The sequence below is a fragment of the Xiphias gladius genome, chromosome 17 (genome assembly GCF_016859285.1).
Source record: "Xiphias gladius isolate SHS-SW01 ecotype Sanya breed wild chromosome 17, ASM1685928v1, whole genome shotgun sequence".
Taxonomy (NCBI): Eukaryota; Metazoa; Chordata; class Actinopteri; order Istiophoriformes; family Xiphiidae; genus Xiphias; species Xiphias gladius.
The window spans coordinates 20,703,526-20,723,362 of NC_053416.1; the positions used below are offsets into that span (position 1 = coordinate 20,703,526).

At 38.9% G+C, this 19,837-nt stretch overlaps 1 protein-coding gene across 1 annotated transcript; it reads left to right on the forward strand.

Moving 5' to 3' along the window:
* The first annotated feature begins 404 nt into the window (after positions 1–404).
* Positions 405–18,248, forward strand: LOC120803134 (transmembrane protein 164). The gene is made up of 6 exons (XM_040151489.1): positions 405–842; positions 9,282–9,331; positions 11,454–11,520; positions 12,906–12,984; positions 15,734–15,834; positions 16,772–18,248. Exons 1-6 carry the CDS (start codon positions 405–407, stop codon positions 16,976–16,978), a joined length of 942 nt encoding a protein of 313 aa, XP_040007423.1. The 3' UTR covers positions 16,979–18,248.
* The last annotated feature ends 1,589 nt before the right edge of the window (positions 18,249–19,837 follow it).

The window sequence follows — 19,837 nt, forward strand, 5'->3', positions numbered from 1 at the left end:
AGCTTGCTATCTACCCGGTGTCAGCGCTGATGCTAACTGATGCTAACAGAGGCTAACGCAACCTCCAGCAAACTGCATGGTAGCTTGATATGATTGAGAGCATGTAGCCAGTGTGCTCGCTTGCTTCATATGATGCCTTTGCCAATTCAAGTGTTCACGTGAGATAGCTTCGTTGCTAATTATACGAGGGGCGTGAAAGAGGGGAAAAGCTTGCCGCCACCACCACCACCGGCAGCAGCAGCAACAACGAGTAGTCTTGACTACAGCTGCCTCCTGCTGCCAGCAGAAGTTGCTCATCCGTTTGTGCAAGAGGTAGTTTTAGCTAGCTACAACATACCCAGGCGGTGGGTACATGTCTACCTCTGAACCACGAGACGAGCTACGAAAGGGAAATCTTGCAGTTCATGTTTCGCCAAGAAGTCAGTGTGACGTCTTTCATTCCATCTTGTTCGTATCTTTTTCAACACGAGAAGAGGAATATGTCCAGATATAACATATACAGCCTGTTAGACTGGATCTACGGCGGGGTGGACCCGAAGTTTGAGGGCAACGGCGGCCCCGAATGTGCCGCCTTCCTCGCGCCCCAGCAGCGAATCAGTGAAAGTCTGGTCATCGTCCTCATCTCCCTAGTGGAGATATGCGTCGCACTGAAGAAAATAAACCTGTCCAAAGAGCTCAAAGTGGTGGGAAAAGATTGCACAAGGGCGAAGGAGGATAGTCTGGGCAAGAACCTGTTGCTGGTTGCCCTCTGCATGACTTTTGGAGTGGAGGTTGGGTTCAAATTCGCGACCAAGACGGTGATATATCTGCTGAATCCGTGCCATGTCATGACCATGGTTCAGGTGAGGAATACACAGCAGGGCTGAGGCTGATTTTTGTGTGTGTGTGTGTGTGTGTGTGTGTGTGTGTGTGTGTGTGTGTGTGTGTGTGTGTGTTAGTGTTAAGACGACGTGTATTTGTGTGCACTCCTTGAACGGGTTGCTAACATGAGCGCAACACCCAACACCCTAATGTATCTGAAGATATACTTGCATTCATCTACAGGGAGATGAATGCAAGTATATACAAAGTGTAGACTTTGTATTGTAATGTGTTAGTTGACTTTGGTGGTGATATTTTCCTCAGCAACGCACTCACTCAGTGTCAAGTATTTTAAGCCTCCTTGAGATACATATCAACAAGCTTTTCATATGAGCCCCCAAAGAACTTGATCTGTAGTACAAAAACTTTAAGTGGAAAACACAGAATTTGTTATTCGTTGGCTATCTGATGTGTGTACAGTTTGCATAGTGTTCAAATGAGGTGATAAGTCTTGTTTCGTTAGCCTTTAGTGTTTTTTCACCTCTTAACCTACTCAACCTACTCAGACATTGGTCCAATCAAAACCCAGCTATCATAACACTACCATTAATAATAACATTGATAATGATAATAAGCAAAAGATGAATATATTTTTTGTATATTGCAGTTGAAATAAGGGTACTCAAAAAACATGACAGAATAGCAAATGAATAATAATAATTGACAGTGAAAAATGAAAGTTTGGAGTCTTGTTTTTGAGACGTGATTGAACACTAATCTCATCTGTGTTGGGGAGGTGGTCCAGACTGAAAGTGTTGCAATGAAATAAGACCTGGTATTTCAAGTTCAGCCCTTGATCCAAGAGCTGGGCATCATCTGGTTTGAATCTATATGATTGTTTATGACTAGAAGAGGCAATGTTTTGAAGGGCTGTCTAGCTGGAGAAGAGCAGTGAGGTCCGAGCTGAATTTATAACTGCACAGATAGCTAGTTGAGAATTGAATGATACAGAATAGAAACTAAAGTGGGTGATGTCTTTTGATGTGTTGTATTTCATTAAGTTTGAATCAGAGGCTATAGGTGGTCCCAAACAACACAAAGGTTCTCCAGGGGTCACAAGCACTGCTGCCATAGTAATATACAGCAGTGCTTGTGGCTGGCTGCATGTTTTTGCTTTACGCCTCTTGTTTATCTGACCTTCGTGGGGCATGATTGCACACCAAAGGTCATGGTAACAGGTCACTACCAACTGCATTGTAATGTACAGGACCATACACGTGAAAATGGAAAATACATGATGTATTCCTATTATTTCACATTACATGGACGTGATAGCCAGTGGATACTGATGAATTACTGGCTGTGATGAAGGTAGCAAAATGTCCCTCAATGTATGGTGACCAAGATTAACATAATCCACAGCAGATATTCCGCAGGCATGCTGACACTTGAGTGTGATCAGAAGAGGGCATTAAAGAAATTAAACAGTATGATTTGTGGTGCAATTTCTCTTTTACTTTCGAAAGTGGTCAACAGAAAGATCTTGTTTCTCTCAACGGGGCTGGCTCTTTAGGGATTGCCTCCAGGAGTTTATTTATTGCAGGGAATAAGGCCAGGGGCTTGCTGGAGCTTGACTGTATGATATCTGGAAAAATAGCCGGAACAAGAAGTGTGTAATACATCTTGCTTTTCTGAAAATAATGTTTGTGGGCTTGGTGGTGCACTGTAAGGATTCCTCCATGGGAGCCCTGGAATGAGATTTAATGTGTTGAATAGTTGACAGCTTAGCATTGGGGATTTTTCTGAGGATGTTTCTTTTTCTTGATTGTTTAAGTCTGCTCGTTTTGACTCTTCTTATGAGCTGACTCCACTCGCCAGGTCTTCATCAGAAATGGTGGATCTACAGTATATCGGCGTGGTACATTTTTAATCTATATCAGGCCTGAGGGAAATCTCAGATCAAAACATGGAATAAGGATTGCAGAGATTCCTAAGCATCAATGTTTTTTTTCTGTCTCCTTTAAGCTTGTTAATGCGGCAGTTTATCTAAAAACAAATAGCAAGAAGTGCAGAATTATGAGTACATTTTATAGGCTGAAAAATAAGGCCCCTCATAAAGTTCCCACGGTGCTTGGTGAGATGTGCAGTATCCAGTGTTGCTGTAGCTGAAGTTACTACAGTCCTTGAATGATCTGCATAGGCATCTACTTTACTCATGTATTGTTAAAAAGAATATACCCACTTGACTGTGTTGCTATCCTGCAGCAGGTCATATATCTTTCAGTGTCTTTATACAGCAGCTTGTTTGCTAGAATGTTTCATTAGCAATGGCTAATGTAATAAATTCTACTTATTCTATATTCGATTGAAGATCGGTATCCGTATTATTACTAAATAATTACACAGACTACTGATGCTTACTCCATGGATTGTATTTGTCCTAAACTGCACACACACACCTTGTTGTTTTCTACAAAAATATAAATATGGAATGGGAAGGAATTTCACGCCTTTTAAGGCAAAACTGCCGTGCTCAAATTTAATTGTCAGTCATAATTAAAATATTTGATAGTGAAACATAATGCTTTGTCATGCATAGAGTGGTGGTGTCAGTCGCAGAGTTCACACACACATATCAAAAACAACAGGCGAGCAAGCATCACTCAGTCTAAGGTGAGAGAGCCCCAACTGGTGGTGAAGAGTTCAGTGTCTGATGACTGATGAGCTGTTGTTTCACATCTGACAACACAGATGTCTGTTATCTGTCTAACTCTGCATGGAAAAAGAGCAGTCACATTAGCATGGTGACAGACACCCAACTCATGATGACAGTAAATCCAATGGATATGGTTGGGGCTCCATAAACAAACAATAAAATACAATCAAAAAGCAGACACCATGCAGTATGGATGTGATGGACAAATCAGGATTTTTGAGAGCTCAGCATTGCTTTTAACGGGTATAACTAATAGAGAAATATACATACCACATGCATTTTCTTCATTTTATTTTCAATTTCTTTCTTGTTACGTTTAGGGTTGTACAGTTATATACAGTACCAAGGTATGTTGAACTTGCTTTGCAGTTGATTAAATTTCTGATGTAGCCTAATAAGATTACGTTGGGGGTCAAAACTGTTTTGTTTAAATGTTGGATTTGACATTTTCTGCACATTGAGAACCAACAGCTGTTGTAACAGCTGGAAAATCAAAGTGTCAGGACTCTGACTCGCTATATCTGCTTTTTCTTCCCTCCACACTAGGAAACAAAAATCTGATCTTCATATGCCAGGAATCCAATTCTCGATGCTACAAATGCCGTTAGAAAAGGCTGCTGTGTATACTGTAGAAATGCTCAGGGATGATGGAATGGGATAAGGAAATTTAAGTTTGTCATGTTTACATACATGGTGTCCAAATGACTCATCACATGCCACAGGATTCCCCACTGAGCTGGGAGTTTCCTTTTAACGTGTGATAATAGGTAGTTCTCTTGTCAGACACACAACCCCCTTATCAAGTGAACTTTCCTCCCTTCTAGATCTCACCAAGGGTCCAGTGTGACTGGACATTCTGATCATTTAAAACAATTATAGATACAGCATATATCCCCTTTTTGGTAGGTGGATGAGGATAAATGCTGCTACAGGCTCTAGAAAACAATAGCTCATTCCCCCTTCGAAAACAGGCCTTGGGCATTTCTGCAGCAGCTTTGAACGGGTTTGAAAGAATTTGAAAACACCGTAACACTGTGGCAATAAACTTAGAGGCTTTGTGCTTTGTCTTTGCTACATAGGCTGAGAGCTTGCCTTCATTTTGAATTACCATGCAGTTAACAAGCTGTGTGAAACAGACATTCAGTATCAGTATGACGGAATACAGCATCAGCATTATCATTAAATATCGCCACATTTATCAGCTTTAGCAGTAACACCAAACAGGACACGTTTTTGACTCAGTCATTCAGATTACGCTGAAAGCACTAACCTGTATTACTTCATGACTCCACTTGTAAGAAAGAAGTATGGCTTATCAGTAATGTGGTCTGTCAATATATAAACAGGCCATTTAACTTCCTTTTTTCAACATTTTCCTCCTTATCTTGAAAGATCATTATGTAGTTACCGCTGTGCATTTACTTTGAAATTGCTGTGCAACAATGAGGAAAAGTGTATTCATGTCGAGCAGATGCTGAAGAGGAAAGATGCTGGCACTTTGCTTCAGCCTAGTGTATCTCCAGGTTAATTATATTTCAGTTGTAAAATTAAGAAAGAATCTACCATTAGAGGTCACTGTGTCTGTTATGCTGCAACAACATCTGGTTTGACTCTCATAACTGGGATCGTGCATGTGAAGTTAGTGTACAGTGAGCCTTGAATTTGCTGTCTTTTATGCCATTTTGGTTTATGATGTTTTAAGTTAACAAATTATTGGCCAGACAGTGTAAATGACTTTACCATATGCTTAATTCAATGGACAATAACTGAAGCACTGTAGAGGTCAGATCTTTTTGAAAATGTTTAGCCATAGAACAGAAAGTCTTTTAAAATATGAAATATACAGTTGCCTGCTCTATCCCCATTTTAACTGAACAATATTGATTATTTGTTAGAATTGGACATATAAACTGGAAGAGACGTTTGTGTGTGTGTGTGTGTGTGTGTGTGTGTGTGTGTGTGTGTGTGTGTGTGTGTGTGTGTGTGTGTGTGTGTGTGTGTGTGTGTGTGAGAGTGTGTGAGACTGTATGAGAAACAGATTGCTGTGTGACAACAATTAAAAATGGTACAAAGCTGTTTGTTCTGATGGCTGGGACTTAGATTGAGTGCTTAGAACTACAGGAATCTTAATTTTGAATCACTGTTGTTCCACATCTGTATGTTGGAATACATGTTATGTACTGCGCAAAGCATTGAAAGTTACTGAAAAGAGAAAATTAAAGCTACAGTTTACTGTAGTTTATTCTGACTTTTCTCACAGAAGTCGAGGTGCCAGGGAGGTATAGGCCATTCATTTAGTTGTAAATAAATGACAACCACAAAAACATCGAAACAATGTGATTTAGGTTGTTATGGAAAAACATGGCAGACAGTGTTCGGGTAACAGAGGAATCCCACAGCCATAAACTGTCCTAGACTGCAATTAGTCCTCAAAAGCCAAAACTGAAAGCTCAACAGAGCAGCTTCACCAAGTTCAACCCAACAAGAAACCAAATGAAAAGTATCAATACACCTGAGGAACAGACCCAGGTTATGCCTCACACACATCATATCTTACATAGCTCTAAGGAGGTTTCCTGTTAAAAATGATCATGTTTCACCTACAATAATACTTTTTTCAATATATATACAAATTCAAAAAAGAAGCAATAAACCTTCACTGACAGCATTTTTAAGAGATTTGATGGCAAGATGACAAACATAATGAAGAGCTTTTTAGCTACCAGTTAGTGATATAGAGTTTCCTCTACATTTTAAACCCAGTTTTTGGCTCTGAATAAATTGAAGATGTAATTCTGTTCAAAACTTAGCAGCCACAACATATTTTTGGCAGATTTAGCAACGATGAGAGTACAGGCAGATGGAGGGAAATGCCTGGCCGTGCTAAAAGACTAATACACCCACATAATACCAACACATACATCATACTGTAAAGTATTTATGTAGTAACAACATTGTCAGGTTTGGTAGTTAATGAAATGCATCAGAAACACGGTGCATTTATTTGAACGAGATATCTCAAAAGTTTGCTTAGCGAGAATATTCCAAACATTTGGATGGCTTGTCAGCTTCACAACATCATTACACTATCTTTAGAAATAGACTCATCTGTTTAGCTGACGCTGAAGTACTGCTCTGCATCTTTACTATTCAAGAAGTTTGTACTAACACAGTGGATCAAATAAACATGTTATCGCTCTGATAAAATCCCAGGATCTCCTCCTCCACTGTACCCATCACTGGATTATACTTAAATAGTCTTTAAGTAACTGAACCGGTTTCATGAAGACAACTGTGTGTCAACACTGAAACATGGGTTATTTGATCAGCGTTTTTCTGTGGACCAGTCAGACAAGTCTTTATTGACAGGAACAACTTGCTCAGTAATTTGCACAAAATCCATTTCCAAGTCTGTTCTCTCGTGTGCAGTGAAAATGCAGTAGATGTGATGTGGCTGCTGGAGCCCAGGGTTGGTTTTCTGTCATAAACCGGAAAGTATTTACTCCCTTCACTGAGAATTGTGTTCACATGCAAGTGTTTTCCATTATCAAAATATGCTTTGGATGAAATGTAATATCAGGTATTGTTCATATCGAAAATATCTGCAAAATGTGTTCTGTCAACTTATTTTGTGGGTTTGTTCATGCTGTAAAAGTATGGAGCCCCAAGGTGTTCAACATTGCATAAAGAAGTAATTATGAAATAAATAGTCCAAACTAAATTCTGTAACTTATATAAATGAAACAAAAATTTGTGTAACAATTGAAGAAATAATTAAAACTCAACTCATTATAATGAAACTTTATTTCATTATTCTTGTGGTGATAACAATTTTATTGGATATCTTTTTTTATTTCAGTATAGAAATACTTTATTTAAGTCTGTTTTTATTTCATGGTGCAATTTTTCTGTTGACGCTTTTATTATGTGTCAAGTTTTATTTATAAGGTCACTTTTCACCACAGTGGTGTTGTCACCTCTATTGTGTGTATTTGCAGCAGCAGCTAGATAGTTGATTTAGAACACCTTTAGCGTTGTTGTTTTTCTCGCTAACAGGAGCTTACTAGTTTAAGAGGCAGGAGACATGTGATTGGCTGAGAGGCCAGAGGGTGCAATGAAATAAAAGTGTCATTGGCAAAAGTACCATTATGAATAAGAACAGACTTTTCAGAAGGGGGGCATTTTGAAGTAAACTAGTCTATTATGAAATAAAATTGAACTATAAAACTTAATTTATATAATTTAAAAAATTTAGTCAAGTGATTATTTATTTCATAATTGCTTAGTTATTCACTAATATTGAATACCTGCAGCATGTTTATTTCCTAATGTCCGTCTTACTTAATACTCAACATTTTGGCCCTCCTTATAAGAGTGCGTTGTGTAATAATTGGTTTGATGTCTCTGACATGACACAAATGATCCAAGTGACAGGCATCATATTCCAAAACACCCTCTAACTTTTTAGGAATTTGCAAGGCCCACAGCTATCATTTATTCGCAAAAAAGCCATTTTCATTTATTGTTTCAATCCTTGTAAATAAATATGAACATTAAAGAAAACTCTGTTACTCTGATTATTAATTTTCACAAGGTAGAAAGGGAAAGTCAGGAAAAGACTTGTAAGATGTATAGAGGAAAAAAATGTAAACCAAAAAAGTTGTAGGTTAATACAAGTTGATAGGTGTACAGCAGATCAATCCCTAAAACATATCTCAAAGATCCCTGGCCAGTGGGTAGTTGTACAACATATCTCAAGTACATTCCTTCCTTGAAATTCTGTTTCTAGCATTTGCCTTCCAGGCAATCCAACTCTTCCTTGTGTCAGGTGGTGTTTTGAACCAATCCATGTTTGCAGCATCCTGCAAGCCCCAATAACACAGTCACTGAGCACAGATGAGATGTATACCTGGGATTCCAAGCTTCTATTCTCACTCAAGAACAAAGCCAGTTTATTTTTAGAATTATTTTTGACTCCAGGAATGAAGGTATTAGAAACCAAGTTTAAACTGGCTTCTCCTTCAATTCCTGCTGTATACATGCATACATTTTAGATAAATAATTTGTGATTCTGTTGTGAATTTAACCTGGACTCATAAATCCAAGGTTTGCATTTTTAACACAATCATTTACACTAGAGATCTTGTTATTATGAGATCTCACCAGAACATGTTGACGTTCTGCCCCATGAGTACACAGTAGTTATTACTACATTATTACAGGAGTACCCAGTACTCATGGGTTTGGATCACACCCATCTTCGGACTCTGCCTTCATTTTGATTTCAACTACACACCAGTAGATAAAGTTTTGTTTCTATCTTGCACGGCTGACAAAATCTGTCGACAGGCACACACACACACACAGACCAGCCCAGTTTTTCTTCTCTCCCAGTTCCATGAGCAATGAGTCATGGACTGTTTCAGCTGACTGCTTGAAATCAGGCAGTGAAATGCATTAATACCTAGCAGCCATGTCAATCCTTTCAGTATCTGTGACTATCCTCCTGAGTCTTGTGTTAAATCTGCATTTTGTTTTTCTTGTTTTGAAGCACAAAGTATTTTACATCTGCCAGTTGGATGCTCTGTTCAAGGCTCCTGTGTTTATTATAGATATTAATAAAAACTTGTTAAAGCAATTTGTTCATTTACCTTCTTTACAGCAGGGAGGGGTGGAAGCTCTTGAAGCATTCAAGCTGTTTAATAATGACTGTGTTTAATGTTATAATGTGATTTCTCATTTCTCTCTGTGCTTTCCTCAACAGATCTTCCTGCTGGCGTGCCCGCCATGTAAAACAGCAATGGTTGTATTTAGGTGAGTGTATTTACCCCTGGCTCATGTCTGGCTTTGGTCTTTGTTCAGTTTCAATGTATACAACAATTTATTTTGCTAATGTCGATCCGTAGATTGTGCTAAAGCTCAAATTATAAAAGAACTATGTGCTCAGAGTTCCTTGCATCACTGAGTCACATTTCAACCTGCCATAGGAGGTACCTGTCATGAATGAAAATCTTGAATGCAGTATAAAAATGATTGGGCAGACAGACCCAAATTAAACATGGATTTTATTTTCATTTAAAAAGAACTGCCACATTGATTGTAATTACTTGTAGACCTCTATCGAGTAAACTGGGTTTTCACAGTTTTATTTTAATGAATGTGCTGGTGTTTATAGTATTCTCTCCTAAACAACTTCTCTGGTCTGGGCAGTTAATTATTCAGGAGAAATCATCGTGTGTTTGCCAGACACAATGTGGGATTTACACAGAAAAATAAATACACGTAGGGTCACTTTCTGTTGCCATAGCCCATGGGAGTCTGTAGCTATAGCTGTGTCCTACCTGGAATGGCCCTAAACTAGCCTGCTAAAAATAAGTCTGAGAAACTTTATTAAAACACTCTCATATTGGGAAAACAAAATACTTAAGTAAGCCAGTTCAGAAAAATAATATTTATTCATCAGGCCTACATGTTTTTTCACATAGCAGACTATTTTATATAATACTATTTCAGCTTCCTGGACATGTCATGAATATTTCCCATGACAGATGCATGTATTAATTTTTATCCTGGTTCAGGAGATTGACAATTCTAGTTTGTGTAAACATGGCAATATGCATCTGGATAAGAAAAAATGAAAAGTCAAGGGGAGCTGCACAGTATTTTATGGTGAATGCCATCAATACCTAAGAAAAAAAAACGCCCAGTGATTTTAAATAAGGAAATGCATCAAGTTGTAATCCCTAAGATTTGGAAACTGCATATCAGAAGTAATCTGGCTACAAGCTCATAACTGCTGTAACGCTCAAACTTAAAAAGTAATATTGATGGCAATAAATGGAATCATGTGCAGATACATGAAGAGATATGGAAAAGTCAATATGATGGTATAATTATTAGTAAGTAGTGATTAATATATTATGGTAAATGCCTATTTCTCCCACAGCACAACAGTATCAGCGATTCCTGTCTTGGCCAAAGTATTGATTGTGACAGAGAGCAAAACTTACACATACCAAAAAGTGTTTTTAAGAACTTCATTTTTTAAACGTTTTTTAAACACAGCCAGTGAAAAGGGGAAAATAGTGGGCAAAGACTGGTAATGATCAATAAATGTAGTAAGCTTGAATTTGAATGAAGCAGACTCTTTTTCCAAAAAGGTCCAGAGGCCCCCAGAGTGACAGCTTGGCTTATTTGAACTGACATTCCTACAACACTGCTGTTTTCCCACTGACCTTAGCTGTCACAACAGTTATTTTGGCTCATTTTAACAAAAAAAGAGCAGTCAGAGGAGATAGCTATAGGTCCACACGTTGACACATAATCTCCTGGGTGTTTACATGAGCTATATTCTTTTAGACTAATTGTGGGTTAAAAGAAAAGTTTATCCTCATGTTGGATGTGCAGAAGCTAACTGAGGAGCAGACAGAGGGAGTGTGTGTGTACTGAACGGTGTGTGGAGTGGAAGATGGATGCAGCTGCAGAGTGTGTGCTAACCAAAGGCTTGGTTATGACTGAATAGTAGGTCAGAATAGAAATGTCAGGTCTCTACATTATACACATACAAAGGTGAAAGTTTATAATTGCCTGAGGCATCAGTGACCTAACTTCTCACAATCAACACCCCCAAAAGGAGCTGATCCTAACAAGGGGGAGAGAGAGCTGCTGCAGACAGCATAAGGGAGGACTCGGAGTTGTTGAACATAATCTGCACTTTCCTCCACCTGTTCTTATATCAGCACTAATCCATTCAAGCTAATATGTCATTGATGCAATGACGTTGTGAATTTGGAAATAATTGTTAAAGGTTTCCTGGTAGTCTCAGACAGATGTGGTGGAGGGCGTGAGGCTTATCAGATTTTTGGTAAATTTGATTGACATGTTTGATATCTAATGTTATTATAATTGGCTTATGTTTTCCCCTGTGTGTTTTCAGGCTGCAGGTCCACATGTTGAATGGTGCGTTACTGGCATTAATGTTCCCTGTAGTCAACACCAGACTGGTAAGTAATCAGTACTGGAAATATCTCCAGCAAAGCCTTGTATCATTCACAGCTAGCCTTCTGCAAGCCTTTGTTCTGTTTCTGAAGTTAAAAAGGACAGGATTCTTGTTCCATAGATTTCATTTTTCATGACAGCTCAGCAAGAGAGCAAATGAAACCCTTAGCTCTGATTATGTTTAAAGAGACTACTTTTATCTCCGTCTTGTCAGCAGCTTGACGTTTATATGAATGTGATGTTTAAGTAAATGTAGTTTCTCTACTAGAGCATGAATCTAAAGAACAAATTCTAACATTCTAACATGAAATCAAATTTGGGCTGTTTGAACTTTTAAAATAAATTGTCCAGTTCTAGCATGATCTCTCTGAAGATCAAATGATCTTACTACAGAACTGTTCTTACCTAAGTAAAGTGAAAGTTTTTATTTGCCACAACTATGTTTCATTATCAGCTAAAGAACTTGTCTTCTCAGACAAGAGAAGTAGGCCCTCACAGAACACTTGGGGTGTGCACTTGTGGGGCCTTTTTTAAATTGAGGAACATTGTGTCATTGTTCAGCTTGTTCTTTAATTTAGTTTTCACAGCACATATAGAAAACAGAAGTTGAGGACTGAGAACTAATCAGATTTCATGTTAAATGGACTCAACTGAAAGGCAATTTACATCAGATCCTCATAAATCTTCTTGTAAATGCATTGAATAATACATAATATGTATTAAAAATGTAACAAGTAATAGTACACATTTACAGAGAACAATTTAATCATTTTTAATAATTAAAAACACTGATCTCTGACCTGACTCTGCACAAAAATGCTAAATAATTTATTTTTTGAATTAAACCATTAATATCCATCTCCAGCCATGCAGTGCATGTGTTTCTTTTTTCATTAATAAAGAAGTGCAGTTGCTAAAGTAGTCCACTGTTCACTTATTTGCAAATTTTTTTTCTATATTTTGCACATTTTTTTCATTTTCTCCTTGAATTTCAAAGAGGCTGAGGGTTCTGCTGATCTTAAGTCACATAGGGCTCTCTGTTGTCAGGAAGTCACATCCTCTCATTAGTTCCTTCACTAGTACTAGAATAATGGCTGAAGATGAGTCAAAACAACCCTGACTTCACGTTGACTTGTGAATGCCAGTCTGAGGTCAGTGCATTAGACCATCACGCAGACAGAGTGCAGGAAGTCTGAGATATATTCACAAAATGTTCAGGTACTTTTTCTTGATCTCATAGTACAAACAATAAAACATCCAAAAATTATTACTAGGCTCATATCAAATGAAATTTCTACTAAGAGCCCACACAAGATCAGGGGCGGCTCTGCCTGTAGGCCATCTATAATGTGTGCTGTAAAGAACTGAAAATGGTTAACTCTCTCCACAGCTACCGTTTGAGAAGGAGATCTACTACATCCAGCACTCCATGCTGTACCTGGTGCCTCTTTACCTTTTCAGGAAAGGAGGTAGGGGTTGATGATGTTTATTTTGTTTATTACACCTGTACACCTGTCTCCATTCCATTGACACCCATGATGAAATACCTTCCGTATGCCAAGCAAGCAAGGTTATAATACCATGACGTCTTTCTCCTGTTGCCGATGCACGTACGTTATGCCTGTTAGAAACAGCTGTCCAAGTGCCTTTAGATTCACCTCATGGCAAATGCAAGAGGACAGAATTTGTCCTGGGTAGCTCCTTAGTGTAAATGTGTTGTAAAGTGTAAATGTGAGCCAGGACATAGGTGGAAAGATTAAAGGTTTAAACACAGCATAAAAACACCAATACCTAGAACAAGACAAAGTATAAACACGAAGACAGATAAGATATAAAGAAGTCAGGTGAATGTGAGAGAGATTTACAGTTAGATACATAAGTATTTGGACACGGACACAATATTCATGGTGTGGCCTGTTCCCTTGTTATTTCATGACAAAATATGCAGATAAAAGGTCTGGAGTTGATTCCAAGTGTTGCATTTGCATTTGGTAGCTGTTCATGGGAGCTCTCGATATGCAGAGGTGTTGATGCAAATGAAGGAGGCCATCATTAGGCTGAGAAAACAAAACAAACCTGTCAGACAGATGGCAGAAAGTGGCCAAATCAACAATTTGGTACATTTGTTACACCAACACCAAAAGGCCTGGAAGACCACGGAGGACAACTAAAGTGAATGACCACAGAATGATTTCCTTGGTGAAGAAAAAACCCTCCACAACATTTAGCCAGGCCAAGAACGCTCTGGAGGAGGCAGGCATATTATTGTCGAAGTTTAAAATCAAGAGACGACTTCATGAATGTAAATACAGAGGGTTTTTATTTTGTGAAACCCCTTGAATTAAAGCTGAAAGTCTACACTTCAATCACATCTTGATGGCTTTGTTTCAAATCCATTGTTGTGGTGTACAGAGACCTAATTTTAAAAATTGTGTCAAATACTTATGTACCTAACTATCTATGGTGTAGCACAGGAATCAAAACTCTGCCAGAAGTGCCACATTGTTCACTAGAAACGTAACACTAGAGGCCAACAAAAGGAAATATTTGTTGCTATAGTTAAACTGATCTAATGGGTACACATTTGATGTTGAAGGCTGTTAACTGCTGACATTAGTTTAGGAAATGCCAGAACTGAGGAAACCGGAAAAACGTGTGAAACTACATCCTGTTACTAGCTTTGCTGTGATCACAGGGTGTCCCCCTTCTGATGATTCGACTGATGTGTAAGAGAGAAATGTATGAAAAATAGCATTTGGTCCTTTAGTGTCTTGTCTGTACTCTCTATAAACTGGTTCGGTGGGTATTCTAGAAAGCGGGTTTAGTGAAAACTCTGACTTTGTTAAACCTTGAGATGAGGGCAAAGTCTGGGGTTTCCATTCCAGAAACTGCAGAAAAATTCACTTTAACTCGGGGTCAGTTAACACAGTAACCTGCTCAGTGAAGTAACCGGTCGAATTAAACCCATAGTTTCTCTCTTTCTCCTCCTGCCAAACCCGAAGGAGCTGTCTGACACAATGTGTCATTTCCTCATTCATATAGTCCATATCAGAGCGCATGTCAGAGCATATTAAGTTTACATGGAGAGAAGATTAAAATCCTGGTTGGACACGAGTTTGTTACCCAAGACCTATCTTTACTAACATTACCGCTTTTATGACCAGTCATCAATGTGTAAGGTCAGAGACAGCGATCTCTGTCCTTGTATTCAAATACTACGTATTGTGGATTCATCCTAAACTCAGAATAAAGTCTATATACTGTCGGTCTTTCTAACACTGACTCTGTGGACATTAAGACAACTGTCAGATTGTCAATGGGTTCCCAAGCACTGAAACATCTACCATGGATTAATCGCTGTAAATTAAAAAAAAAAAAAATCTTCCTAATATTCCTGTGAATATTTCTGAGTGAAGATGATTGTAGTTCAGCTGAAAAGACTTTAAGATTTTAAAACTGGACTAAATGTAGTTTAAAGTGAGTTTTGAATTTAGGCTGCAAAAACTCTTGTTTATAAAGCATTTCAGTTACAATGTTTAAATTTACTACATGTTGAAATGTAGTCATTAAATACTGTTGAGCAAGATTTTTAAACGTAAAATAGACATCTACAAATTTACACTCAGCTTTAACCTAAATACTTTTTCAACTGCCAATCACCAAAATCCAAAGTGGGTCAGACTATGAGATAACAATCATAGGTCTATAAATAACCTTATGTGATATCTGTTTGATCTGCATCGTCGTCCTTTGCTGCCAGCAGCACTTTTTCGCCGTCAGGTTACAGCTGAATAAATGTATCCAAACATTTAATTCAACAAACAGTAGGTTTACTGGACTACGCTGAATAAAATATAATTGTGTTGACTTAATGACTCTTTTCTCCAGCTCAGGCTCACTGCTGCTGTTGTTTTAAAGATAAATGTGCATTGTTACTCTGTTACTGTTATTCTGGCTCCACTGGATTAAAACCGAGGCTCTGCTCTTTATTTACCCGTTGCCATGTTGAATTGATGAGGATTTTTCATTAGCCACACATGCACTTAACTCAGAGTCAACATACACAGTGTTGACTGAACTAACTCCGATCAGCCGAAAAATTCTGAGTTTCCCATCTCAGGGTTAGTAAACTCAGAGTTCAGGGTTAGGATCAGAGTTTCTTAAAAGCAGCTTTGTGGAATACCCCCCAGATGTTTACAAATGTTTGTTTTTTTGCAGGTGTATACAAGCCTGAACCTCTTGGGGACATGTGGTGGGCACTTCTCTCCACTGGCATCCTGTTCCTCTATCACTTCCTCTTTTTGCAGGTCCTCGGCCTGGTAAGATGGAGCCCTCTGCTGGGCATCATGTGACATTTCACTATGCAAAGTACATGTGTGTAGGCATCACACTATCATCAGTTGCATCAGGGGTTTCATTTCCAGGGAGAATGATGTTTGCTAACGTTGCGTATGCAAATATACGCATGGGGACTTGTGTATTTGTGTATATATGTGTGTGTGTGTGTATATAAGACACACACACACACACACACACATAATTCATACATGTGCATATGCGCACATACTCTCATGCACACTTTCTTGCATGTATGCATTTATAGCCCGGCTGGATGTTTGAGGCCGATACTGATATCGATATTTGGGACACTTACTTACCAGCTGACCGATACTGACACTGATACAGTACTATCTTCAATAAGCTGATATAAGCCTTGCAGATTTATTGTTCTAGCTCTACATGCATGCATGCCTACAGTTTAAACACATTCAAACTGCTACATTATAAATACTGTATTTCAGAATATTAGAATTAGGAACTAAACTGATTTCTTTTTTTTGTGTGTGTGTGCACAAAGCATGATGGGATATCAAGTCATTGTTGTTTAATCATTTTTTTTTATTCTTTAAATGTCAAAGTTTTGTACTATACAAATTTATTTTTGAATTTTTATAACTGCTTTTTCAGTAACAGAGTTTTTGATGATTGTACTGTATATGTGTCAAGTCAGAGGTATAAAATTTGTGGCTGGTGTTAAGTGACTTTTAGGCACTGGGTGGTTGGTTAGGCCCACTTGTGACCACTGCTGAGTCACTTCTCCAGTGTTTTGCTTACATACTCTCATGATTTTTTACTTTTCATTAAATCAAAATTAGCGTAGCAGCAGCACAGGCGGTCCATTCTAATTACTCTGTATTAGCATTGTATTAGGCTTTGTTCTTACTAACCTGTCTTTCTGTCTCTGTTCCCCTCCAGGTGACTGAGGTCAACCTGAACAACATGCTGTGCCCGGCTGTGTCCGATCCCTTTTATGGGCCCTGGTACCGAGTTTGGGCGACGGGCCATCAGACCCTGCTGACCCTCATCCACGGGAAGGCCCTCACACTCCTCTCGCAACACACCGGCTCTTTCTACAGATACCTGCTGGACGCAGTCCGACTGCGCAGCAAGAAAGTCGACTGAATGTCCACGAAGATGCACACAGACCAAGCCTTTCGCTCTAAATGCCTGCTCTTATCATGCAGTTTTTTTAAAAGCAACATTTTAATGCATCTTTTAAGACTTACCATCTGTTTTACTGAAATAAGTGAGCATTTCAGGGCCAGTGAATCAATGTGTCATTCTTTTAGTGTTGTAGTTGGCTTGCTTACATTCTTGCATGCACAAACATAATAGGCATTTTAAGGCTGGTAGTTAGCATTGTGGAGTTGGCCAGATCTAGCCTTTTTTGGAAGACAATTTCCAGAAATATGTAAGTGAATTTGTGGGTGATTTCTCAAGCTGCCTTTTTGTAAATGTTCTAAGGACAGAAAAATATCAGTCACCAAATTGTCACTACTGATCTGCAGTTGTTACACTTTTGGTTTGTTATGTGCTAGTTATGCTAGATCTATGTTAGTGGGTAAAGTTGCCATTTTATTTGTCTCAAACAGATTGTTAATGTGAGCTGTCGTAAAAGTTATTGCTTGTTTAGTCGAAGGATTTCTGTTTGACATGTGTGATCACCTCTCAGTGTTGTCATGACTGAAAAAAGAAACTTATTTATGGTGTCCCTCTCTCACGTCATTACATACATGTAGAGGTTCTAAAAGCATCGCTGTGAGCGGCCTCTTTGGCGTTTTTCTGTCCAGCCTGTTCCGGTCATTCCAGTTGTGATAATCAGGGGACATTAGGATGTTGTTACATGAGATCCAAAGTGATGAATGAGGATTTATGGCGCTACACTGGGATCTTGTTATTACCTCTGCCAAGGGGGTTACGTTTGTGTCTGTTATTTTATGGTGATATTGGACAACTTGCAGTGAGGTATAAACTTCAGCGAGTCTTTAGGATGAATGTGATGTTTGCCAACAGAGAATAGATCTTGGGAAAATATGTATTTGGGCTGGTTTCATGCAAAATGACACTTGAATACAATTAGTTGCTTGATCCTTAAGTTAATCTTACAAGGCATCCTGAATTCACAACCTCAGTTTCATATAAAAAAAAATGCATCAGATGATCTGCATGAAGTCACTTTAAGTCATTTATTGACTATCCATGCAAAAGAGAGTATTAATGCTGATGATTGGAATACGTCAGACTGGGTATGTAACATTTCAAGAGTGAGGGATGTGTTTATTACTGTAGCCTATACTGTACTTCACTGTAAAGAAGGGATAAGATAAACTTTTGTATTTCTATCGGTTTGAGTGTATGTGCTGTATTGACAATAAAAGTGATGTTCACCAAAGTTTTCGTGTATGTGCAGCATCTTTTCTAACCCTTTTCAGGGTATATTTTGTAATGCTTACTTTGGGAGTTTGAATTTGTGCAGATTAAAGACTTAAATCTCATTACTTTTTACTCGATATGCCAAGGAATATTACTACTTTGTTTCCATTAGCACAGTAAACAGCCCTTACAAGTGACTCCTAGAAATGAACTGGAAGTTACTGAACAGCTTGACACCTATATATGCTTATTCGCTTAGAGTGAGTTAGAGCTAGAGAATTGAGACTATTGGTCCCACTCTCCTGTTCGTACGCTGAATGTGAAAAAGGCCAGCAGCTAAGCTAAACGGTTAGCTTGGCGGCTGGCTTTCCAAGCAGTTAGTTTAGCTTAGAGGATAGAAACGGGGGAACAGCTAGCCTTGCTCTGTCCAACGGTGACAAAAGCTGCCTGCCTCTGAAGCTCACTAGTTAACACCATTATATCTTGTGTGATCTTTACAAAAAAAACTCAAATTAAATAGTATGTAGTTCTAGTAAAATAGTCATGTGTGGTTCGGGAGCGGCTCGTTCGAAAGAACAAATCGTTTGGGTGACCCAACTGAACTGAATCACTGAAACGATGCGTTCATTTCTCAGTCCAGATGAGCTCTCATCGGGCTGTGAGCAAACCCTGCAGGGACACGCTCACACACTAGGTTGATTCGAGTCGTTGATTCGCTCTGCGATGTGCCCGCAGGGAGCGAACGGGCCTCCGCAAACGCGACGCCCTCACTCGCCCCCGGTGCGATTTTATCGCCGCGAACGTTGCTCCTCCGCGCCGCAGTGCACGCACTCGCCGGCTCGAGTGGCTCGAGTCAGTTCATTCGCAGGAGAAACGCTGTGTTTTCAGGTCTAGGTAGGTGCTTTATTGACCCTGGAGGGAAATTACTTTGCTTCAGCAGCAACGCGGGTACAGTGCAACACAACGCAACGCGTCACGAGTAGCGTATGGAGACAAGTAGCAATAGAACAAAATATGAGTGAGTGATTAATGGCAGAACCAAATATATATGAATGTCAACAAAATTTATGAATCGCATTAAAAGATGTGAAATACAGCAATAAGTATGAACGACAACCAAATTGCAAAATACGAACAGCAGAGCAAAAAAAAAAAAAATGGAAAAAAGGCAAAAACAAAAATAATACCAATCAAGTACAAAATAAATGTTCATAGTCCTAGGAAAGTGCGAAAATAAATAAAGTAAGCTTTTACTAAATGGGCTGCTTGATCAAGTCGCCTACTGAACTATGTATGAGTTTATATTAGGCAGCTCTGGCTGAAGACTGTCTCAGATCCTTTCACTGCAGGGGAACAGTGCACGTCGGCGACTCGAACTGCTGGAATCAAGCCCGACGAGTTCAAGAGTACTGCCGAACTGTGTATAAGTTAAAAAGACTTAAAAGTCATTCGAACCACCGTTCATCTCTGATATTCGGCAGGGAAACTTTAAAAATATCAGGAATTATCAACATAGTCTGGCGTGTTTGTCAAAGCGACGGCACTTGGGCTTTCAGAAGCTGGGGACCTTCAGCCGTGTTTCAGTTCAGCGAGTGGGACTGAACGATT